The sequence below is a fragment of the Cololabis saira genome, chromosome 19 (assembly GCF_033807715.1).
Source record: "Cololabis saira isolate AMF1-May2022 chromosome 19, fColSai1.1, whole genome shotgun sequence".
Lineage (NCBI taxonomy): Eukaryota > Metazoa > Chordata > Actinopteri > Beloniformes > Belonidae > Cololabis > Cololabis saira.
The window spans coordinates 14,814,590-14,836,917 of NC_084605.1; the positions used below are offsets into that span (position 1 = coordinate 14,814,590).

The 22,328-nt window shown below is 45.3% G+C and overlaps 1 protein-coding gene across 1 annotated transcript in view; it reads right to left on the reverse strand.

Moving 5' to 3' along the window:
- etv4 (ETS variant transcription factor 4) overlaps window positions 1-22,328 on the reverse strand; it is a 57,906-nt gene that overhangs the window by 33,104 nt on the left and 2,474 nt on the right. The window contains exon 4 of the mRNA XM_061708967.1: window positions 14,323-14,376. Coding sequence (XP_061564951.1) covers window positions 14,323-14,376 — 54 coding nt within the window. The remainder of the gene's footprint in view (window positions 1-14,322; window positions 14,377-22,328) is intronic.

Consider the following 22,328-nt stretch of genomic DNA (forward strand, 5'->3'; position numbering starts at 1 on the left):
TGTGAAAATGATAGGAAGTGTTGAATATTATTGGATTCCAAACGAACAAAGTTGATCAAGAATACTTCTCTATGAGCGTCTAAAGACAGGGAGTCAAAGTCAAGGGATTCATCGCTCCTTCAAAGCATTTGACTAAGTCAACGAAACATGGCTAGGAACTCTTCCATCTAATTTTGGACAGATTATTTCCTACCATTAAAGGCCTTAGTGTAGGGAAATCCAGTCTGAAGACAGGAGTGCATCTGGAGAGTCTTATGCTGGATGTTTATATGCTGCTTGGCCGAGTCTTAAGCCTCTGGAAGTCTGCAGGCTCTCTAACAATAACTCATTAAACATCAGCCCTGATGTCAAACAGGGTGACGAGAACTTGCGAAAGTGCAGAACATGCAAGCGTCACGTAAATACGGACTCGACAGGTCCCATTATGTTACCAAAAGTCAAGCTACAGGTACCTTCTCTGGGCTATCTGGAGATCTGGTTCATATCTGTCCCAATATGTGTTGTACAAGTGCAGCGGCACGTGGCCTCGGCATGAGGCACAGATGCTTTTGATATAACATGATGCCTCTGATACACTAAAAGAAAACTGGAGATGTAGACTGAACCTGATTGTCCCAGTCTGGCCAACTGATTCCAATCTGGGGTGAAGGAACGAGACAACAAGGTTGCCAATTGTCCAACGAAAGGTTTGAAAGGTTACAAAGAAGGTTAGCAGTCGACATGGGCTGTGTGTGAAAGTATCTGCTAAGCTGAATGGACCTGGTGGAGGCGGGATGACAAAAAAGCAACTTCTACAGTTTTCTTGGAATGACTTTGCCAGTTTTTTTTCTGAACTATTGAAGGTTTTTCAGCATTAGCAGATTACAGAGCTTGATTCCATCCACGTTGTCTGAATGTCCTTGTCCAACTATGAAAAGTTTGGTTTAGTTGGATTTCAGTCAAACTAAGATGCTTAAATGTGTTTTAAAACTATGAATATGGCATCAATGCATAATTGCTCTTATTGCTGCATTGTTTGAAGGACAACACTTCGCCCCCATCTACAGAAAGGCGCTTTCTATTCATGCAAACTACAAAGGAAATCTGACCATCGTATCGCACTGGAGAGTAGCTAGCAATCCAGACGTACCGCTAGCAAACTTACATTTGCTCTGCAGGTACGTCTAGCTACCATCTGTTGGTGCTCATTAAATATGCTCAGAAGTCTTGGGGAGCCAATCAAATCAGTCCCTGTAGAGTAATGATGGCTTTTCCAATGACTGATGTTAAGTGACAACTGCGTTCTCTCGTCTTGCCATAAATACTTGCAAACATAGTGGCGATGCACGTTTATAACCGCTCTAACTTTCTGCAACCAACAGTCTCTATATTTTTAATTAAAAAAAGACATTTGCAAAAAATTGTTGCAAGGCCAAACTGTATGTACAAGTGTTAGGGTAATAACTTCTCGCAGTGTCTGTTAGATCCAAAGGAGCCAGTTCACACAGAAAAGTGTATGAAACTCTTTTTTTGCAATGTCAGAGGACAGGTTTTCCTCCTCTTTTGAATTGCCAGAAAAACCAACACGTGTGAGCATAAGGGAGTTTGTGTGAACCAGACCTTTCCAATGAAAGTATTTTTAAATCCTAGTTTCAGTTGTTGCAGTTTGGACAGTACCTACTGATGCCTACAACTTCCTTTACTAGCTTAAATGATGGTGCAGGGACATTTCACCGCCACATGGAAAGAGGTGTGTTGCAACAGCTGTATGACAATGGCCTTAATGCACAGGTCTGGTAGTTTGGCTGGTTTTTCTCTTCCTTTTTTTATTAAGGTTAGACAAAAAGAAGAGAAAAAAATACTGTTGTTATAAACAACTAAAAAGATCCTGATATACCAAAAATAAGATGAAATTAAAGCTGCAAGCAGTGATGAACGGGCCTTGTCCGATGTCCGATGACACCACCCATGACTCTTTATGTCAAACCATTCAAAAGTTATGGCAGAAAAAAGGAACTATCAAATATGGACCAATCAGATGAAAGGGGGGGAGGGCTTTTTGGCGTCTATCGTCACCACGGTAACGCTTTTGACTGAGAAAAGTAATGCGCGTCGTCGCAGGATGGAGACACACATTTTGATGTATAACACACCTGGGTGCACGTTACGGTTCGGGTCGTATTAACAGCCGAAGAAATAAATTGCGCCAAAATTACATGACTAATTCAAAATGGCCAACTTCCTGTTCGGTTTCGGCCATGGCGCCAAGAAACTTTTCTTTAAGTTGCGACATGATACAGGTGTGTAGCGATTTTCGTGCATGTACGTCAAAGCGTATTGTGGCGCCCCCTAGTTTTCTAGGGGGCGCTGTTGAGCCATCTTGCCACGCCCATTAATGCAAATCATTAAATATCAAATTTTTCGCAAGGCCTGGCTTGCGTGCAAAATTTGGTGACTTTTGGGGCACGTTTAGGGGGGCAAAGAGGCCCTTGTTTCGTCAGAAAAATAAAAATAACGAGAAAAACAAAAATTCCTACAGATACAATAGGGCCTTCGTACTGTCAGTGCTCGGGCCCTAAATATACTTTACATTTGTCATGAGACTACACAACTATGGTACAACTTGTCTTTTGCCAATTTAAAACAATACAAATCACCATCTCTAACCAAACCTTTTTCATTCCGGAGCATGAATGAAGGATAATAAACCTTTTATCAAAGATATATTTCCTTATATCTCAAACCAAAACCAAACCTGTGTTAAACCAAAGTAGATCTTTGAACCTGTAACATCCAAGATCAGAAAGCTTTCACAGTTTTGGCCAAAGATGAGCCACGTTGCTCAAATGTAGCAACAGAACCGTGGAAACTGGATCAATCTGCAAAACAATGTCTGCTCAGCCAGTATAGATAACCGACAGTTACAGTGTTACAGAAGCACATTGCTATCAAAGATTCAAACAGTTATATTCATCAGGCACTAATCTGAAATGGACAAATGTGTGGTACTTTTGCTGAGTGGGTTATAAGTTAGTGGAAACATTCTGGATAAAATAGCGCTCAGAGAAACAGATAATCAGGGAGAGAAAGGAAGCGAGACGATACAATATGATCCAGACCGTTTCAAATGGGGAAGCTATCCAGTCATTCTGCCTGCGCTTGGAAACATGTGCTGGACATGTGTGTGTGTGTGTGTGTGTGTGTGTGTGTGTGTGTGTGTGTGTGTGTGTGTGTGTGTGTGTGTGTGTGTGTGTGTGTGTGTGTGTGTGTGTGTGTGTGTGTGTTTGTATGCACTTCTCAGGTCACTGCACAATCAGAACGACCAGGAGAGACACGAGCAGCCTGGGCAGCACCAACACACTCGTCATCAACCCTGAGAGCCAACCGGGCCCGGAGCCGCTTCGGCCTCTGCCCGCTCTCAGAGCCCACGAGCGTCGGATCCATTAGCAGACGACCGCTCCATCTGATTTACAGATCTGATAATGGCCCAGGCTGCTTGAATATTTAAAGAATCGTTGTCAGATACTTGCAAAACAAGCCCGACGAGCCGGATGGACGGCTCCCCGGCACCAGCGAGACGGGGGCCGTCCCTGCTCGGGTTGGTGCTGGCGTGAAGACGCCTTTGCTCGGTCATGTTGTGTTGGCCAACAGGATGTAGATGTGAATGACACTAATCATGAGAAAGGTGTTTCCACAAGCAGAATGTGCAGAGATTTTAGTTTCACTTCCCTTTGAACAATTTCTAACAATTCACAGCAGTTATTCGTGAGTACGGATGGCTTAAAAAAGTACTTTCCAGATTCTTCTTTCCTACTTTATGAATCATGTACAGTTGTTAGTTTTTTTTATGTTTATCACTCACACTTTAAAAGTGGCATGTGAATAAAGAGGCTTCCCGGAGAGGGAAAATAGACATTTAATCAACTTCGTACTTTCTTGGGTTATCAAGACATCAAACCAAGGCGGTAAATATTCTGCCATCTCATGTTTTCCCTGTTGTCCAATTCACTTTCAGCTGTGCAGCGTTAGCTTTTAACAAACGGCCGTTAAGAAGGTATAAATCTGCCTGCGGCGCCACTGGTTAGTGGGCCTGATACAATACATCCGTGTCTCAGGACACGTGCGGCCAGAGGGACATCCCGTCACAGATGAGAGCTGGATGTAATTAATCTAGCACAATATTGACTCCTCACTCTCAGTCCCTCCGCCCTCGATATAGCTGTCCCCCTTTTAATGTTTAATGCAGCCATCGATCAGCCCCCACACTGTTACTGAAATTATCTAACGAGCTGCCCGCCCAGGTGTCAGGGACGCAAGGGGTATGTGTGAGCGGCCTTTCCTGTGGAAGGACGAGCGCCTGGTTCAGGCGTCTCAAGGGGAAACCAGTCGCACGATGACGGCGGGGATCTGCTTCCCGCAACCTCCAGCCCGCCCATCTCCCCTTCTCACCCTCACCCCTCCATCAGGATCTCAACCGTAACTCTTCGCAGCACATCTGACCCTTTCTTACCCCTCTCCTTCCCCCGTCTACTTTCAAGCTGATTTATCTGCGCTTTATCTTTTATCAAGTCATCCATCAATCCTCTCCATCTCCTTCTACTCCTCTCCTGGATCAGTGGGGATCGATATCGCCGTACGCTGGCTCTCAGCTCACTCTACACACCTTCTGTGTCAGCAGGCTACTATACGATCACCCCCCCGGCCCCTCCGGCCCTGCACTCCACTCACATCCTTTACGTGTTTAGCGTGTTGACATGGTTGACATGGAAGTGGTAGCAGCTCCTAAACTAGAGAAACCTTCTCATTTACGTAGGTTTTGGTAATGTTATTCCATCAAATATGACATTGCATCGAAACTAAGGAGGGAAGTCAAGTACCCAAGGAAAATAAGCGGTGATTTGATGTGCTACTGCTACGGAAGAGTATTAGGGGAAGATTTTTTTTTTATTGTGCACTTCTAGAAAAAAGTAGAAATGTCGAGATTAATGTTAAAATACAATTTCAAGAATAAAGTCGAAATTTCGTGAATAAAGTCGAAATTTCGCCTTTTTTCTCAACATTTCAATGTGTTGAAATTGTATTTCAACATTAATCTCAACATTTCGACCTTTTTCTCGAAATTGTACTTCAACATTAATCTCGACATTTCAACCTTTTTTCTCGATAAATCTTCTGATTTGTTGAATTTCTGTGTCTGGGGCCCCGGTAAACATCTACTGCTGCCTGTCAGGAGCAGAACCGAGAGCTTCAACACGAGCTCCATGTTGGGGAACACGGTGTCCACATGAATCTCTATAATCTACCCGCCTTATTTCCGCTGGCGGGCCCACTGACATCATGACACGTCACCGAAAGGCGTCCTTGCAAACACGCATGGCCCCTTTAGTCTGTGCCCCAATCTGATCCATCAAAACAATCCCCACTTCATAACAAAGCCTCAATTCAAGCACCGTGGACACAGAAGAGCACACCATGTTTACTTTGGTAGACATATCAGAGGAGAGGACTAATGGCTGCTAGCTCTCACAAAATGATGCATGTATTGGAAAAAGTGTCACTGAACCGTCTGGAAAGTTCTCCGTAGAAACACTTTAGAAAAGGGCAACTGCACCAATCCAGACCAGCAGCTGCTGTTTTAGAGCACCAGCAACTTCTAGGACATTTTGAAAAAGGCATACTATTCTGATGGTACATGTACTAGTTTTCCCTGCTTTAGGACACGTGTCTAATGATCTAATGACTGCATATTTGATTGCTTTAATGGTGGCATACCAAGCACTAACGAAGACCACAGTAAGCAGTAGCCTACATTTTACATACGTGGTTATATGTAGTTTGGAGTATACCGTTTTAAAAACAAGCCCTATAGGACGTCTATTACTCCACTAAAAGAGTCAAGCGAGATGGCCTTTGGTCATAATCTTATGAATCTCAGAAGATTACAACTATGTGACATTCAAACTGGTTGTATTGTTCACGGAGACGAAAGATGTGACTTATTTAATGGAAAAGCAGACGCTGCCTTTTCCAAGGAGATTTACTAGCGATGAGTAGGTTCAGCATTTTGTCAAAGAACGCTTCGACAGCAGGCGGAGCCCGTAACTGAACTGACGACCTTTCGACTGGAGGACGACCTCGCAGATTGTTTTATTTTAAGTATTTTCTCACTTCTTTTGCAATTTATCTGCTGGAAACAACCAAATCGGTGTTGCTGGAAAAGTCAGCATTACAGGACGTCAAAAGTGAATCTGCAGTTTTGTTACGGGATGCTTGCCTCCTTCAGCAGGAGGGACATTCATATATGGAAGCTTGAGTATGCAGCAATGGTTCTCTAAAAAATATCTGCCTTTGAGTATAACTGCAGAGTTTTAGGCCACGTTTACACATAGCCGGGTATTTACAAAAACGGATATTTCCCCCTCTACGTTTTGAAAAATACCATAATTTACACAAACCCGCATAAATACATTGTTAAGGGGTGCTATGAACATGCCAAACCTACAGGCGGCAGTGTAATGAAAAGCATAGAATCATGCTAGCCAATTGGAATCCTGGAAAAAAACGTCAACAAATGACACAAGTAACTTCCAATTACTTCCAAGATGGCACGAGAGTCTTTCGTTTGGAGTGACGGAGAAGTGGAGTTACTTTTAAGTGTGACGTTAGAATATAAAACAAGTAAAATACAAGAAAATATTGACGGTGGCCAAACAAATTGTAAACACAGGTCGCACACATGATGCTGGTGACGTTTCTGTCGCATAATGTGATGTTCTGAAGCCTAAATGTCAGTTTCCCTCTGTTTACAAGTAGAGATTGGCGGTATGGACTAAAAAATGTATCACGATAATTAATGGCATTTATCCCGATAACGATAAAAACGACAATACCAATTCAACTCCATCTTTTTAACTATAAATCTATCTCGCTCTCAGATCCGCCTTGTTTGATACACAAAAACGTCATCAATGGGAATTTATCCTTCTTTCTTTCTTTCTTTCTTTCTTTCTTTCTTTCTTTCTTTCTTTCTTTCTTTCTTTCTTTCTTTCTTTCTTTCTTTCTTTCTTTCTTTCTGGCTCATTTCTTTCTTTCCTTCTTTCTGGCTCATTTCTTTCTTTCTTTCTTTCTGGCTCATTTCTTCCTTTCTTTCTTTCTGGCTCATTTCCTTCCTTCCTTCCTTCCTTCCTTCCTTCCTTCCTTCCTTCCTTCCTTCCTTCCTTCCTTCCTTCCTTCCTTCCTTCCTTCCTTCCTTCCTTCCTTCCTTCCTTCCTTCCTTCCTTCCTTCCTTCCTTCCTTCCTTCCTTCCTTCCTTCCTTCCTTCCTTCCTTCCTTCAAGTACCTTGTGCATCGATTTAACGCAGAACCATAAATCAGCTTTACACAAAAACGTCATCAATGGGAATTTATCGTTTTTACCGCGAGATGACAAATTCTTACCGTGGGGAATTTTTTCGACGGTATATCGTGAACGGTAAAATATCGCCCATTCCTATTTACAAGCAAACGTGAAGACAGAGTCTTTGCAAATCTCCACTTTGGCCCGAGTTTTCAGAAATGATCGTTTTTGGTGACTTTGAGCTTCGTTTTCGTGTAAACAAACGGCCAAAACGCATGAAAACACCACCGTTTTTGCTACGCGTAAACGGGGCCTTAGTGAGCCCCTCATTTCCTTCTTTTATAGCATCTTTGGTCTGTGTAGCACTTAGGAGGAGGTAACGTTCCAGCTGCAGAGAGCCGTCGTCCGAGCGAACAGCGACACAAGCACGCAGGAGCACCGCCGCGTTCGTGAACGTGGCGAGGATGCACCGACGCATCCAAACCCCACTTTCCCTGCACAAACACCCCCCTGGCCCTCCTGTAATAAAACACACACACTGCTGTCCATTCACAAAGCCCTGCATCCCCCCCTCCCTCCCCGGCTTTGACAGGGCTGTTCTGAATCAACACGGAGGAGAAGTTCAGCTCTTACTTCCCCATGGGAGCTGTAAAACGATGCCTGGCCGTTAGAAAAAGTCATTTCAGTGGATGGATTTTTAAAAAAAAGAAAGAAAAAAAAGGTGATTATTCGTCGCTGTAAAGTGTGATTACCTCCTCAGTTACCTTGTCGCTTTAAGGACCCATCTACGAGTGTGTTAAAAAGAGGGAAATAAAAATGAGGAAACCAAAAACACAGCGACACTCAATAAAGAAAATGCAAAGTGCCTTACATGGAGTTACAGGGATGAATAAAATAATGTCAGTGGCAGGAAGACAAAGGCAGACGGGCCCCCGGTTCAGAAAAGGTGTTGTTAGTGGTGGAATACCTCATGTCAATGTCATGAATGAAGGTTTACTCCCCTTCACTCAATGTGCTGCCTCAGCCAGTCTTTCACAACCAGCCCATTCATAAAACTGCGGCGCTGTGTGTGTGTGTGTGTGTGTGTGTGTGTGTGTGTGTGTGTGTGTGTGTGTGTGTGTGTGTGTGTGTGTGTGTGTGTGTGTGTGTGTGTGTGTGTGTGTGTGTGTGTGTGTGTGTGTGTGTGTGTGAGCACAGCAGGCCAAGTGTGGTTGCATGTGCATGCACTCGCAAGTACACGAGAGGTTGTCAAAAGAAATCATCTGCCCGCGTGCAAGAAATCAACCGTTTTACCCTCAAATGAAACAAACGCTGCAACAAACCGAGTCATTGAGGACGCAGGGCTCCCCGGACTCCCCGGAGCGGGGAAGCGGGCATCTGTGCCGCTCTGGCAGGCACCTGGATGTTTGTGCACACTTTGTTGCATAGCAGCTGTATTTTGGAAAACGGAGAACACAGGGCTGCATGTTTTCTCTTTCTGGGCGGGGGTTGGGGGGGTCGAGTCGCCAAACCGGCAGCCGTGCTCCAAACAGGGCCCGATAGGACCTGTCGGGATCCAGGAAAACAACCCAAACAAGGCGAGGGCTGTGGAGCCGTGACAAAGCAGAACACGCTGAGCCAGAGACACGCTGCAGGGAGGACTCAGCCAGCGCTGACTTACTGGAACCCTTCCGTCTTTTTTTCTCCACTCTCTCTCTTTATTTCCCTCCTTCTGTCTTAGGCCCCCGTTTACACGTAGCAAAAACGGTGGTATTTTCATGCGTTTTGGCTGTTCGTTTACACGAAAACGAAGCTCAAAGTCACCAAAAACGATTATTTCTGAAAACAGAGTGGAGATTTGCAAAAACTCCGTCTTCACATTTGCTTGCAAACAGAGGGAAACGGACATTTAGGCTTCAGAACGTCACATTATGCGACAGAAACGTCACCAGCGTCATGTGTTTACAATTTGTTTGGCCACTTCCTGTCATTTGTTGATGGTTTTCTCTAGGATTCCGATTGGCTAGCATGACTTTATGCTTCTCGTTACACTGCCCCCTGTAGGTTTGGCTGCTCATAGCACCCCTTAACAGCGTATTCATGCAGGTTTGTGTAAATGAAGAGATTTTGCAAACGATCTGATGTAAACGTAGAGGGGAAAATATCAGTTTTTGTAAATACCCGGCTATGTGTAAACCTGGCCTCAAACGGCAGGAAATCTATCAACAACATTGAAGTCTTTTTCAGTAGTCTCCCAAATCAAAACCTGAACCCGAGCCTGTTTGTTTGAGCTCTTTCGCAGCCAACGCCACACTTTTTAATGCACGTACGATAAAAACGCCTCACAGCTTTCCAACTTTTTAGAAAACAAACAAATACAAATCTTTTACATTAAAAACTAACTGTTGCGAAGCCTCCACGGCAACAACCTCGTGAGACCGACCGGGGACCTGAAGTCCACAGGTAGAAAACGCATGCAGAGCGATTAGATCGGTCGTGAAGGAGAGCATTTCCTCTCCCTCTGCTCTCGTGGCGTCTGTCTTGTTTTTTTTTTGTTGTTTGTTTGAATCTTACTCTCTCTGAGAAGCTCTGCGACGGCGTTCTATAGCCACAACTTCCTATATAATTACTGCAAGGCACAAAGCTAAACAATCGTCCCACACAACTCTGAAATCACTGGATTAGTTCACATCTTGGAACACTCAACGTGTGTGTGTGTGTGTGTGTGTGTCTGTGTGTGTGTGTGTGTGTGTGTGTGTGTGTGTGTGTGTGTGTGTGTGTGTGTGTGTGTGTGTGTGTGTGTGTGTGTGTGTGTGTGCAGAGGGAGGTGGGAGTGGGGGGGTGGCGGGGGCGGGGGTCCCGCTTCTAAAAACCTGACTTAGTTTGTACAGACACAGGAAGGGAGGGAGGGGTCTGGAGTATCCACTCGGAGAGCAGGAGGGGGGGGTGGAGGGGTTCTGTAGTACTGTAGGAGCTTTTTTATGAATGGAGGCTGAAGGAGAAAGAGAGAGCTGCAGAGGACTGGCGAAGAGAAAGCAGGAGACGGAGAGGGGAGGTGGAGGAATGCTCGGGGGGAGGGGGGGCACACTTCCTTTTGCGCACGCAGGGAAGAAATTTATGAATGGGTCACATCTCTCGAGCTGCTCCAAGTGTAAACAACATACTTGAACAAAGGAGAACAAGCTCTCCGAAGGCAAAGCCTCAGTAATCGCTCCAACTGGGGCTCTTTAGTGCCTCCGACACTCCGAACACATTCAGAACCGAGCAAGTGACGCATCCAAATGACTTCTGCGGAAGCGTGCGAGATACTTGGAAGGCACCTGTACACTTTTCAGACAAAGGGAAATGACAGAGAATGGGAGGAGGGTGACCTCCGAAAGGGGGAACAAACCCCTTCATGGCCAGACGACGCTCATGTTAGATCGGCAGGGAGAAAGCGGCGTGCCGATATCACCGCTAGATTGGAGACGTGCTCAGGCAGGTCAGAGGGGACATTAAAGCTGCACGTCTGCGTAAACTGTCCTCGGTGGCAGCCTGAGGACAGAGCGCGCTTGTTAGCCACGAACGAGGGGAGAATGAACCAGACCAGATACATTTACCAGATGTGCAGGTATTGCACAACCTCTGTGTTGCCCCCTCCTCTTCCTTAATCTTGCATTCCAACATGTGTTTTTGCCTCTTTTTTTTGTGTGTTGTTCCTCTTTCGCTGACTGCCTCTCCTGCCCCCCCCCCCCCCCACCCTCTCCGTTAGCGCTGCCACACCCTAGCAGGTAACAACTTGATTCAGTAAACAACGCTGTTTGATTTCAGCAGGGTGCAGCTTTCAAAGCAAGTGCAAGCTTCAATTATCCTCCGGTCACCTCGGATTAGGGCTTCGCTTCTTTGTTTTGTTTTGTGAGTTTCGAAAAACAGGTGAGTCACTTGTTTTCGAGTTTACCAGACGTGGGAAGCGACGGGCTTCTCGAAAGGCAGCGATCTCGGAGGTGAATGTACTTAAAGCTGCTTGTCAGCTTCGCCGCTCTGTCAGTCAGAGCTGAATGGAGACGGACTGAGATCAGCAGGGACTCTGTCTGTCCACGCAGGAGTGTCTCTGCGGTGGATGAGCGGGCTGCCTGTCAAACTGAAGCCTCCCTGACCTTGCAAATCAAACCCGGGTCAGCCGTTAGCAGAAGCCTGACAGCTGATTGGGTGTCAGGCCAGCGGGTTAAGTAGACATGACCCCTCCGTGCCCCGAGGTTCATCTTTACTTCCTCCTCCCCATTGTTGGCCAACAGACAGGCCCACTGTTGCACAGGGCATGTGTCACAGAGCCAATGACCAGTTGTGACTCGGAGTTGGTTAAGTTACACGATGTTTGCACACAAAAGGACGCAGGGGTTTCAGTCGGAGGAAGTGGGTTTGATTGGCACCTAAAGCTGCCAGTTTGACGCTGGTAACCATTTCAGTGTCGGCGGTGGAGGACGGAGAGGCCTGCCGCCAGTTGAATAGGACAGGGAAGGAAAAAATAAAAAAGCGAGAGAGAGAGAAGTGTTTGTAGAGCGACACGGACTCCCACCCAGGTTCTCAATCACCATTGTTCAGGCCGCCGACCAGAAAAGAAACCCATTCAAATAGAAGCTCAGTTGTGCAGCCAAAGAATTTGCTTCTCAATCTTTACACCTTCCGACGTGCACAAAGGGCCGTGTTTGTACCTGGGCCCTGAATCCGTCCGTACTGGTTTCCTGGGGCGTACCCATTCACTCTTTCAAAGGCATGCAAATGGATGACGGAAGCACATAATGCTGGCACCCAAGTTCACTCAGCGATGACCATGCTCATGCCAGAAGGTGATGGATTATGGGTATTCACCCAGCAGAGAAGGACTTCCATGCAGTCCTCCAAAGAAAACAGTAGTCGCGCTTCCATCACACTTTCCCCCAAAAGAAATACGCAACCCTGAATTTGTGACAAAGGTGCCGCTGAACGGGTCGGGGTTTCCGTTGGAGGGTGTTTCTCTTTTTATGAGGGAAACTCTCCGAGTTCTCTGTCCATATCTCTGTAACTCATCCTGCGAGACGTTTCTTCAAAACAATGAATGAAAGAGATCCGGGCTTTGAAGGAGATGGACAAAAATACCTTTAGTCTTTGACAAATTATAGCGGCCGCCGCTGTCGCTGTTGAGAAAACGGTCAACAGAAGACGAAGGCAGCAGGCGATCAGTAAAAGGATTGTTCAGAGGTTAAGCCCTTCCGTGTTATAGCACAGCTACATCGTATCAATGAGGCCAAAACCGCTGGAGCCCACATTTTGATGACTTTAGATGGAAGTGTTTCCATTACACTTTCAGAACCAACTGGACCGCCGATGTGTCTGAAGAACCACCTCATGCACGTGTTAAAAGGTATTTGAGATATTTGAGGCATTCCAGTTGCAGGGTTTATTCATTACGATCCAGGTCCTGCTCAAGGTTTCTTCCCTCCTAAAGGGGAGTTTTTTTCTTGCCACTATTTGGCTTAAGGTTTTTCTCCCACTAGGGGAGTTTCTACCTGCCATTGTTTATGTAATAATTGCTTGGGGGTCATGTTCTGGGTCTCTGGAAAGCGCCTAGAGATAGACGCTATATAAATAAAATTTTATTGAATTGAAATTAATTGAATTCAGGTTTTCTTATGAACGCAAAACGAATACCTAAATGGAGGAATTTTGATTGAAAGTTCGCCCACAGAACGGTTCAATGCAAGATGCAAAAGGAACGACAAACAAGGAAACGAGAAGGACTATTTTAAATATCTTAGCAATTTCTTTTACTTTGCTCTTTGTCTACAACAACTTCCGTCTTTTTGGTGGAAGAGCGAAGCGGAGGGACCGCCTGCATCAACGGCACAGCGAGAGTAGCCCGGGCCTCGGCTTTTGAAATTGATTTTTTTGTGTGACTGCTCCCAAGTGGCACGACCACTTCCCTTTCAACACATATAGAGAACAAACAACCATCACTCGCTACCATTCGACTCGAAACGGCTCTTTAATGTTTACTTTTCTATTAGCGACGGCATCCCTTTGAAGTAGGGCGGATCAGCTGATTATTGCCGCCATGGGAAACTGCGCTGAGACCCAGACAGGACGCACAACCTCTGCTCGTGTGTGCTGAGCGTTTATTGCCTTGAGTAGAAACGCAAAAGGCTTTCAGGGCTGACCGCTGGTTAATCCATCTGTGCTCTCCATTAATAAATGCGCCCAAATTCATGATTTATCCACGTGATTTGCAGACTGAGCTCACAGACGAGTCGCGTCTTCAATTTCTCCATTTCATGCCCACAGATTTGTAAATGGCTTTCAAACAGCGTAAGAAGACGAGGAAGTGTGTGAGTGAGCAGGACTTCAGCAGAAATGTCCACCAGAGAGGATTTCCCACACTAGTTAACAGTATTTCCACATTGCAATATTTGTTTCAGATTAGCCCACTAGAGTTTTCGCTGACGTGGAAGTGAGAAGCTGATTCCCGAGCGTTTTGGCGCTAACGCGCACCCGTTGCTTGTATGCCTCTGGTCAGAGGTTAGATGTTAAGTGATGACAGTGTTTTATGAGCTTCTGCTTTTATTGCTACAAGGCGGCTGAAGTCTCAGATGGAGTGGGAGAAGATCCTTTGAAACAGTGCGTTTGGCCGGTTGGCGTGTAAGAACGTTTGTAGACGTTCTTAAGAAGATGTTCGCCAATAAAGCAATTTGAGGACAAACAAGCTGTTGTGTGTACAGAATGAGCCAAGAGCAAAACCACACATTTCAGAAAAAATACATTTCAGACTACAAGACATAGTTTTGTGGGTTTTTTTCCACATATTTTTGTATGTTGCCTGAAACATGAACGACTTCACCTCTGGATGCATTAAAAAATAGTGTTTTGTATTGTTGTGTGTGTTTTTAGATTTTTGTGGTGCTTTTGTTGCCATGTTCGTCACAATTACATCACGCGCTGGATCTTTTGTGCCAGACACGCAGCTGCATAACAGACATGTTCACAGTTTCGAGAGGACAGAAAATGGAAATACTCACAATTCTCAGAATGGAAATCAGGAACAAACTGCTCGTCACTGTCAGGAACTTGAGCTGAAATGACATCATGAAAGAAGAAACAGTTTAAGACTTTCATATTTTAAACAAGACTCTGTCCTCGCTCCATTCCTCCCTTCTCACTCCCTCTCTCCTCCATGAAACTGGAGTCTTCGTTCAGGTGACCTTGGCTTCATGATTTTCTCAGCATGCCAGCACTTCTTTCATCGATTCAGGAGAACAAGAAGCTCCTGAATGACATCGCTGATATCAGTCCACCAGCTTTTAGTATTTCGTAGAGGTGACAACCTTTAATTTAAGCTCATTGATCCAATAGAAAACACTCACGTTGAGCTCGAGTTTAGTGCAGGTTTTTTTCCTCCTGATTTCAAACTTTTTGACTGAAACTACTCACAAACGGTCAGGTTTGGCCTCTGCACATTCTGCACGGTTCCACTGCGGAGATGTAGACGTACGAAACAGGTTGTTCTGGCCAAACCAGCGAGGAAAATCAGTCAAGCTGTGTGACAAACGGGTCGTTTGGATTGGACTTCCTCGTCCCCAAAGTGTTGGAGACTGAAAGTTTAAGAGCAGTCTGGATTTCATCTGCTGCGGCGGCAAAGAATCACTGGCAGTCAAAAATAGACGAAGCCAGAAAAACAAAGGAAACAAAAACTTAAAGCAGGTTATGGTTAAAGACGATTTGTCATCTGGCGACGATTTCTAAACCGACACAAAAAAGTGTCCTGTCCTCCTAAATTATTATTGGTTGCATTTCAACGACTGACACAATATCCAGCAGTCTCACATCCAGGAGTAAAAATAGCTGAGTCAATACAGTGATCTGTGTGTGATATTACTTTCAAAGGCCCTGATGAGGCAGTCGGGCTGAAGAAGCAGCCGGCGAGGCCGGGTCCAGGTGCCGCCGGGCCGGACGGACGCTACCCAAACGCTTTCCTGGGTTTTTTTTGTTTTTAAATTCCTTTTATTATCCTTTTGGAGTCCCACATGCACGCTAAAAAAGCCCTAATCATTTCACTGCCGTCACTGCCCCCCAGGGGTTGAGAGGTCAGATTTACCCACTAAGTTATAAGTAAACCATTATTGTGCTTAACATTCATTCATTTAATGGCCCGACTGGGTTTTTTTTTTATGGGTTTTTATAACTTGAGATTCACACTGGCATCATTGTGCAAATGAGGAAAATTTGATGGCCATTTTTAAACATTGTGATAATGAGCAACGAAAACAGATCAAAAGTCTTTGCTTGTGCAGTAAAACGTCTCTTTTAATTGCCGAACCCGCCGTGACTCTGCAACACAGCCCTTCACCCAAGCCTCATTCAAGTCTGACCCAGCATTCAACCTCCGCAGCCTCATTTCTCTCCCCTCACTGACTGGGTGAAACCAAAGCTCGCAGACTGAAAAAAAGAGGAAATAAGAAACTCAAATCCACTTTCTTGCCCTCACAGTCTTCCTTCCTGTGCAGAGGAAACGGGATGACTCCATTCTGAAGCGCGTTCTGATAAACCTCACTGATTTCTTACATGAACCATGCATCCCCTATGATTCACTCCCACGTAATAATATTAACTCCTTTTAACTTTTCAGTCTTTTGCCCTAAAGGGGGACGACAGAAGAGTATTAGGGCCAGGCAGGAGAAAAATAAAAATAATATTTTGGAGGAGGAAGATTTTTTTTTCATTATGCACTTCGAGAAAAAAGTCGAAATGTCGAGAAAAAAGTCGAAATGACGAGATTAATGTTGAAGTAAAATTTCAAGAAAAAAAAAGTCGAAATGTTGAGAGAAAATTCTCGACTTTTTTCTCGAAATTGTATTTCAACATTATTCTCGACATTTCGACTTTTTTCTCGAAATTGTATTTCAACATTTCGACTTTTTGTGCACAATAAAAAAATCTTCCCCTCTCAAATTTTCTCCTGCATGGCCCTAATACTCTGCCATTGCCGTGACGCCGTCGTGAACCCTTCGGACTTCTCCGTCACTCCATTTCGCTGCGGTGCAAAACCCCCCCAGAGCGCTAGTTGATACTTTGTTTAGCTTCCGGCTTTTCTGGTCACAGTGAATCAAAGAGATAAGGACAACTATTGTACAAAAAACCAAAACAACCCAAAAAAAAAATAAATCACAAACACACGAAGAAAAGAGCGCTGAAAGTTCACTACTGCTTCACGAACTGGAACCGGAAATGCGTTGCTACCAAGCAAACCAATCACAGCCCTCTCGGTCTGCGTTGGGTCTGTGTCGCCTCGACGTGTAGTTAAATTTTTTGGGAGGTGCACGTCAGGCTACGGCGTAGGCTACGGAGAGACTCCCGCGTAGCCGCGTACCCAACGGCGTAGGTTTAACGCAGAACCATAATTCAGCCTTCAGTGTGACGGAGGAGAGGGCGATTCTTGCTCCCGCAGACCCAGCGAGCCATAATCTCCACCAGTTTCAACGCGTTCAGAAGGGAACGCTCTGGACCTCGCCAAGATGCAGGAGAAAAGGAACGATGAGACGTTATCGCAACCTGTTTGTGTCTGCACACTTTCCTGTGTGTGTGTGTGTGTGTGTGTGTGTGTGTGTGTGTGTGTGTGTGTGTGTGTGTGTGTGTGTGTGTGTGTGTGCTGGTGGATGTGACTTGCTTCCAGGAACACCTCACCAGGGGCTTTGAGATGCAAGTCAGCACAAGAAGGAAAGTGTGTTTATGTGAGCACGGATGCATGTTCTCCCCGATGCTTCCAGGCACCTTGAATGACCCCCCCCCCCCCCCAGTGGGAGATCCTGGGAGGAGCGAAGCAGCCCCTAGTTATATAAACCTAAAGGCCAAAAAAAGAGACAAGACGTTACACGCTCCTGAACTCTTGCCATTCACAGCTTCACCCTTCCCGTCTCTCTCCTGCTTCCGCTCTGCTCTGGCAGACAAGGAGAAAAAAAAAAAACTCCCTCCAGTAAACCACCTTTTACAACTGTGGTGAATCCCTCACAACTGCAATCAGTCATGATCAGGTCTTTAATTAATGCGACAGGAAAGGAAAGGTCTTAGGAAGGGAAGCCAGAGCTGGGGGTTAAATATCACTTTTATCTTTCTGTCCTGCGTTTATTTGCCTCAGAAAGACTCAACACTGAACCCCCCCCCCCTCCGGTTTCTAAGTTCAGAACATCATACAATGTCTCCTTGCAAAGGTTTATTCATCACCTTACAGAAAATGGAGACTTTCATTGATGTTGTAGCATCTCGGCGCACATGGCGCAACAGCACAGACACTCTCCAGAAACAGACGCAGCCGCTGCATCGGACCCCAAAAAGTAAAGAAAGAACACGCCAACGCTGGTTTCTGGCAAGACTTTTTCCACCAACGCGGTTCCAGTGCTGGTTCTGGGCCAGCACCAAATTTAGAACCAGTTCCTCATCTTCTGACAGCCCACCGCAAGGAAAGCACCAGGTCAGAGCAGGGAAAGCTGGTGCTGCACCGGACGAGGAGCAACCGCCGCTTACATCAGGAGCGGCAGGGTTTGAAACGACATACTCCAGATCCACTGATACTCAAACAGAATATGCAGCATGCAAACAACTTTACAACCTGCAATATGCACAAACTTTTCAAAGGGTGTGCTGCTCCTCCAGTTTCAGAACCAACGACTGCGAACAGCATTATTAGTCAAGGATGCGTCGAGCCAGTAGAGGAGAAACTAAGAAAAATGGATTTGCAAAGAATGGACCCCAGAATCAAACTGTTGGACCGCCGCTCATGGACCTCACCCAAAACTGCAGGTATAAGGATGATTTGTAACAGCGTTCATTAACGCCAGCCAGCGTTGGAAATGCTGCTGCCAGCAGCTACATGAGACGAAAAAGAATAAGAAACAAGTAAACAAGGGATGCTGCTTGTGTCTGTGTTGATTTATTAACATGCAACGAGGTGGTAGCGACTGAGATTAGAGGAAAACCCCGGCTGGACACGCCAACAAGGCCTTAACCAACACGTCTGTCCATCTATTGTTTGTTCTTGTAATCTCCATCTTCATCGAGTGTACGAGCAGCTGAATGTTTCTGGTCCGGATGAGTTGCTTTCATGGGATTTATGTTCACATGAGAAAGTTCGTGTTGGCCAACCTGAGTACTTCTCCTACTACAGGAAGGGTTTTTTGGCCCGTAAAGGTTCCTGAAGGGCTGTATATAAGTCAGACCACTGTGAACTGGCTCTGATGTCAGCTCAGGACCAGCACCTGTAATTTTGCATCGTATCTGCAACTTTAAATGCATTTCCCCCCCAGAACCTCCAGACTGGCCCTTTTCCACTAGTACCTACTCAGCCCGACTCGACTCGCCTCGGTTTTGCACTTTTCCACCAGGGCTGTATCTGGTCGGGGGGTCGGGAGTCAGACGTCTGAGTCAGGATGTGACATCAGTGAAAGAGCGACTCTGACGGCGGCTTCTTGTTCATTTTATTCAACAACGGCAGCGCAAAAGTCTGTTTGGTGATCCAACTCTGAGGTGCAGATGTTCATAAACCTGGTGGCTGAGGAGAGAATTAAAAAGGAATGTAGACGGGTGATAAGGAACGACCAGATCTACAAGGAGCTCTGTCACTTCATAGCTGCTCATGGCTACCAACGGACTTTTCAGCAGCGCCGAGACAAACTAAAAAAAATTAAAAAGCCTTGCTGCTTGAAACTTCTCTCCCTCTCATTTTTTAACTTGATATCGAACACAAGCCAGAGACCCAGCAGCACATCTATCATCTCCTCCAAGTTCTACATCTTTAGGCCCTGTTTACACAAAGCAAAAACGGAGGCGTTTTCATGCATTTTGGCCGTTCGTTTACACGAAAACGCAGCTCAAAGCCCCCAAAAACGATCATTTCTGAAAACTCCGGCCAAAGTGGAGATTTTCAAAAACTCACGTTTGCGTCTAAACAGAGGAAAACGGAGATTTAAGCTTCAGAACGTCACATTATGCACCAGAAACTCACCAGCGTCATGTGTGCGACCTGTGTTTACAATTAGTTTGGCCACCGTCAATATTTTCTTGTATTTTACCTGTTTTATATTCTATATAAAAGACTCTCGTTCCGTCTTGGAAGTAAAGCCTGAATTATGGTCCCGCGTTAAATCGACGCAGAGCCTACGGCGTAGGGTACGCGGCGATGCGCGCCGTACGGTGTGCGTCGCCGCGTACCCTACGCCGTAGGCTCTGCGTTGGTGTAACGCGGAACCATAAATCAGCCTTAACTGGAAGTTACACGTGTCATTTGTTGATGTTTTTTCCAGGATTCTGATTGGCCGGCATGACGTTAACAGCGTTTTCATGCGGGTCCGTGTAAACGAGGATATTTTTGAAAACGTAGAGGGGAAAATATCCGTTTTTGTAAATACCCGGCTACGTGTAAACGTGGCCTTAGTTTTGTTGTCTTCTTCGTTTAGATGCACAATCAAATACGTCACAGCAGCTTCGCTCCAACCTCCTACTTCTGCTCCAGGTGCTGAATTGTTATGGAAAGACACCAGGCCAAATTGAGTTGAGTAGAGCCGAGTAGCTACTAGGTACTAGTGGAAAAGCGCCATAAATGTCGCACCTCTGCAGCTAGATACCCCGAGTGGTCGGGGAGAGAGTGGACTTTGGCTGAAGTAAACTCCTAAGTGCAGCCCACACAAACCAAATCTGGTAATACAAATAGGCTCAGACTTTGAAGTGACACCCATTGTTGCCGTTTTATTGGCTCTCGTCTTTGTCTGCGTAAGACGCTGGTGTGAAGTGAATTTGCAGCTTTTTGACGCTGCATGACAAAAGGTGCCGAAGCCAGTGTGGATGTGGGACCGTTTCCCATAAACAGCTGCAGGCTGAGAGAGCAGGTTCCTCTCAAAAGTCTGCCGGCACGTCGTGCAGACGCAGCCGCAGCCGCCTCTGCGGCGTCTGGCGGCCTTTGCTTCACGTCTCCAGCCGGCCAATCAGCAGTGGGCGTCACTGTGCTGCTATACGGTGGTGCAAGTGGCCCGTCATGCTTCAAAATGAGAAATAAGGGATGGAGCTGCGCTGCTAACAGACCAGTCATTCACTACGTGCTGAGCTGTAGAGTGGAGGATCTACAAAGAGCAAACATTTCTTTCATAAGTGGAGATTCTCTCCCGACACGTTGGTTCGCAAGCGCCAGCAAAAGCAAAATGGGATGAAAGTAAAAGTTATAGTGTAGACCACTTCCATCCAGGTCCACATGCAGGGACACCAGAGAAATCTGACGCCTGATTCCTCCTCTTTTCTTTGCTTTTGGTGAGACATTAGATCACGTTAACATTTATACAAGTGAATCCTTGTTGGAACTTTAGAGGAGAAACATCAATATTAGCAGGTCTGTTGAAAACACACAGACAAGTGAAACGTGACCCTGAATACACACCTCTGCAGCTCGGTTAAATATACTCTGCTCATATTCATATTTGAGGAAGACCTGGACTCTTAAATTGTGGGGTAAAAAAATATATAAAAAATAATCTCAGAGATACACATCCATTTAAAAATGACCAACAGCATCGGTGATTCTATTTTAAACTCTAACAAAAGGACAAAGCACACCTCTCACATTTAGGAAAAGTAATTTTTCAGTCTCTGGATGCTTCGAGGCCGTGCATCGCATCGGTTTGACCTCCAACAAACCTGGTAAACAATAGCTTCATTGCATTGACTTATCAAAGATACTCATTTTGCCTTTATAGCACTTCTAACTCTCTCAGCTCAATGTTGAGTTTATTTGCACTAAAAAGAGCCTTTGGACAACCGATGGAACAGGGAACAACAATATATGATGTCTTTAGAAAAGAGGGGGACCAGAATGGTCCTGACTTCTTCTGCCATACTGTGCAGCCCTGCAGGCTCCGGCGCTCAAGTCCCTCTTGTTTAGAGCTGCATATGTCGGTTTCCAGAGCAACTGTGATGTCACAACTTGTACCCGCATGCTTTCAATTAAAAGTTAAGGTGAGCACAAAGAAACAGGCTTCTTTCAGCATGTAAATGTACAACCGCCTCAAGGTATCAGACGTTCCAGAGCCGTCGCACAGAGGAACAACACTCTTATCACAACCAGGCTTAAACTTGTGTAGTTTGTCTTAATGTTAATTATCTGTTTTAATGTGTACGTACTAGGGCAATGTGCAATGCAACACGCGCTTTATATGTCACTAGGGATGGGCGGTATGGACTAAAAAATGTATCACGATAATTTCTGGCATTTATCCCGATAATGATAAAAATGACGATAAAAGAAATATAAATTCAACTCCACCTTTTCAACTATAAATCTATCTCGCTCTCAGATCCGCCATGTTTGTTACACAAAAACGTCATCACTCATTTCCTTCCTTCCTTCCTTCCTTCCTTCCTTCCTTCCTTCCTTCCTTCCTTCCTTCCTTCCTTCCTTCCTTCCTTCCTTCCTTCCTTCCTTCCCTTCCTTCTTTCCTCCTGCTCTCTCCTTCCTTCTTCCCTTCCTCTTTTCTCCTTTACTTCCTCCTTTCCTTGTTTCCTTCCTTCCTTCCTTCCTTCCTTCCTTCCTTCCTTCCTTCCTTCCTTCCCTTCCTTCTTTCCTCCTGCTCTCTCCTTCCTTCTTCCCTTCCTCTTTTCTCCTTTACTTCCTCCTTTCCTTGTTTCCTTCCTTCCTTCCTTCCTTCCTTCCTTCCTTCCTTCCTTCCTTCCTTCCTTCCTTCCTTCCTTCCTTCCTTCCTTCCTTCCTTCCTTCCTTCCTTCCTTCACGCTGTGCGTGGATTTAACACAGAACCATAAATCAGCTTTACACAAAAACTTCATCAACGGGAATTTATCGTTTTTACCGCGAGATGAAAAATTCTTATCGTGAGCAATTTTTTTGACGGTAAATCGTGAACGGTAAAATATCACCCATTCCTATATGTCACACAACTTGGATACTCTCAGTACCATAATATCACCGGTATTTTATTATTGTAATATGCATTTTTTGCTCAAGTCACTTTAAACTCAAGTTACTTTAGATACA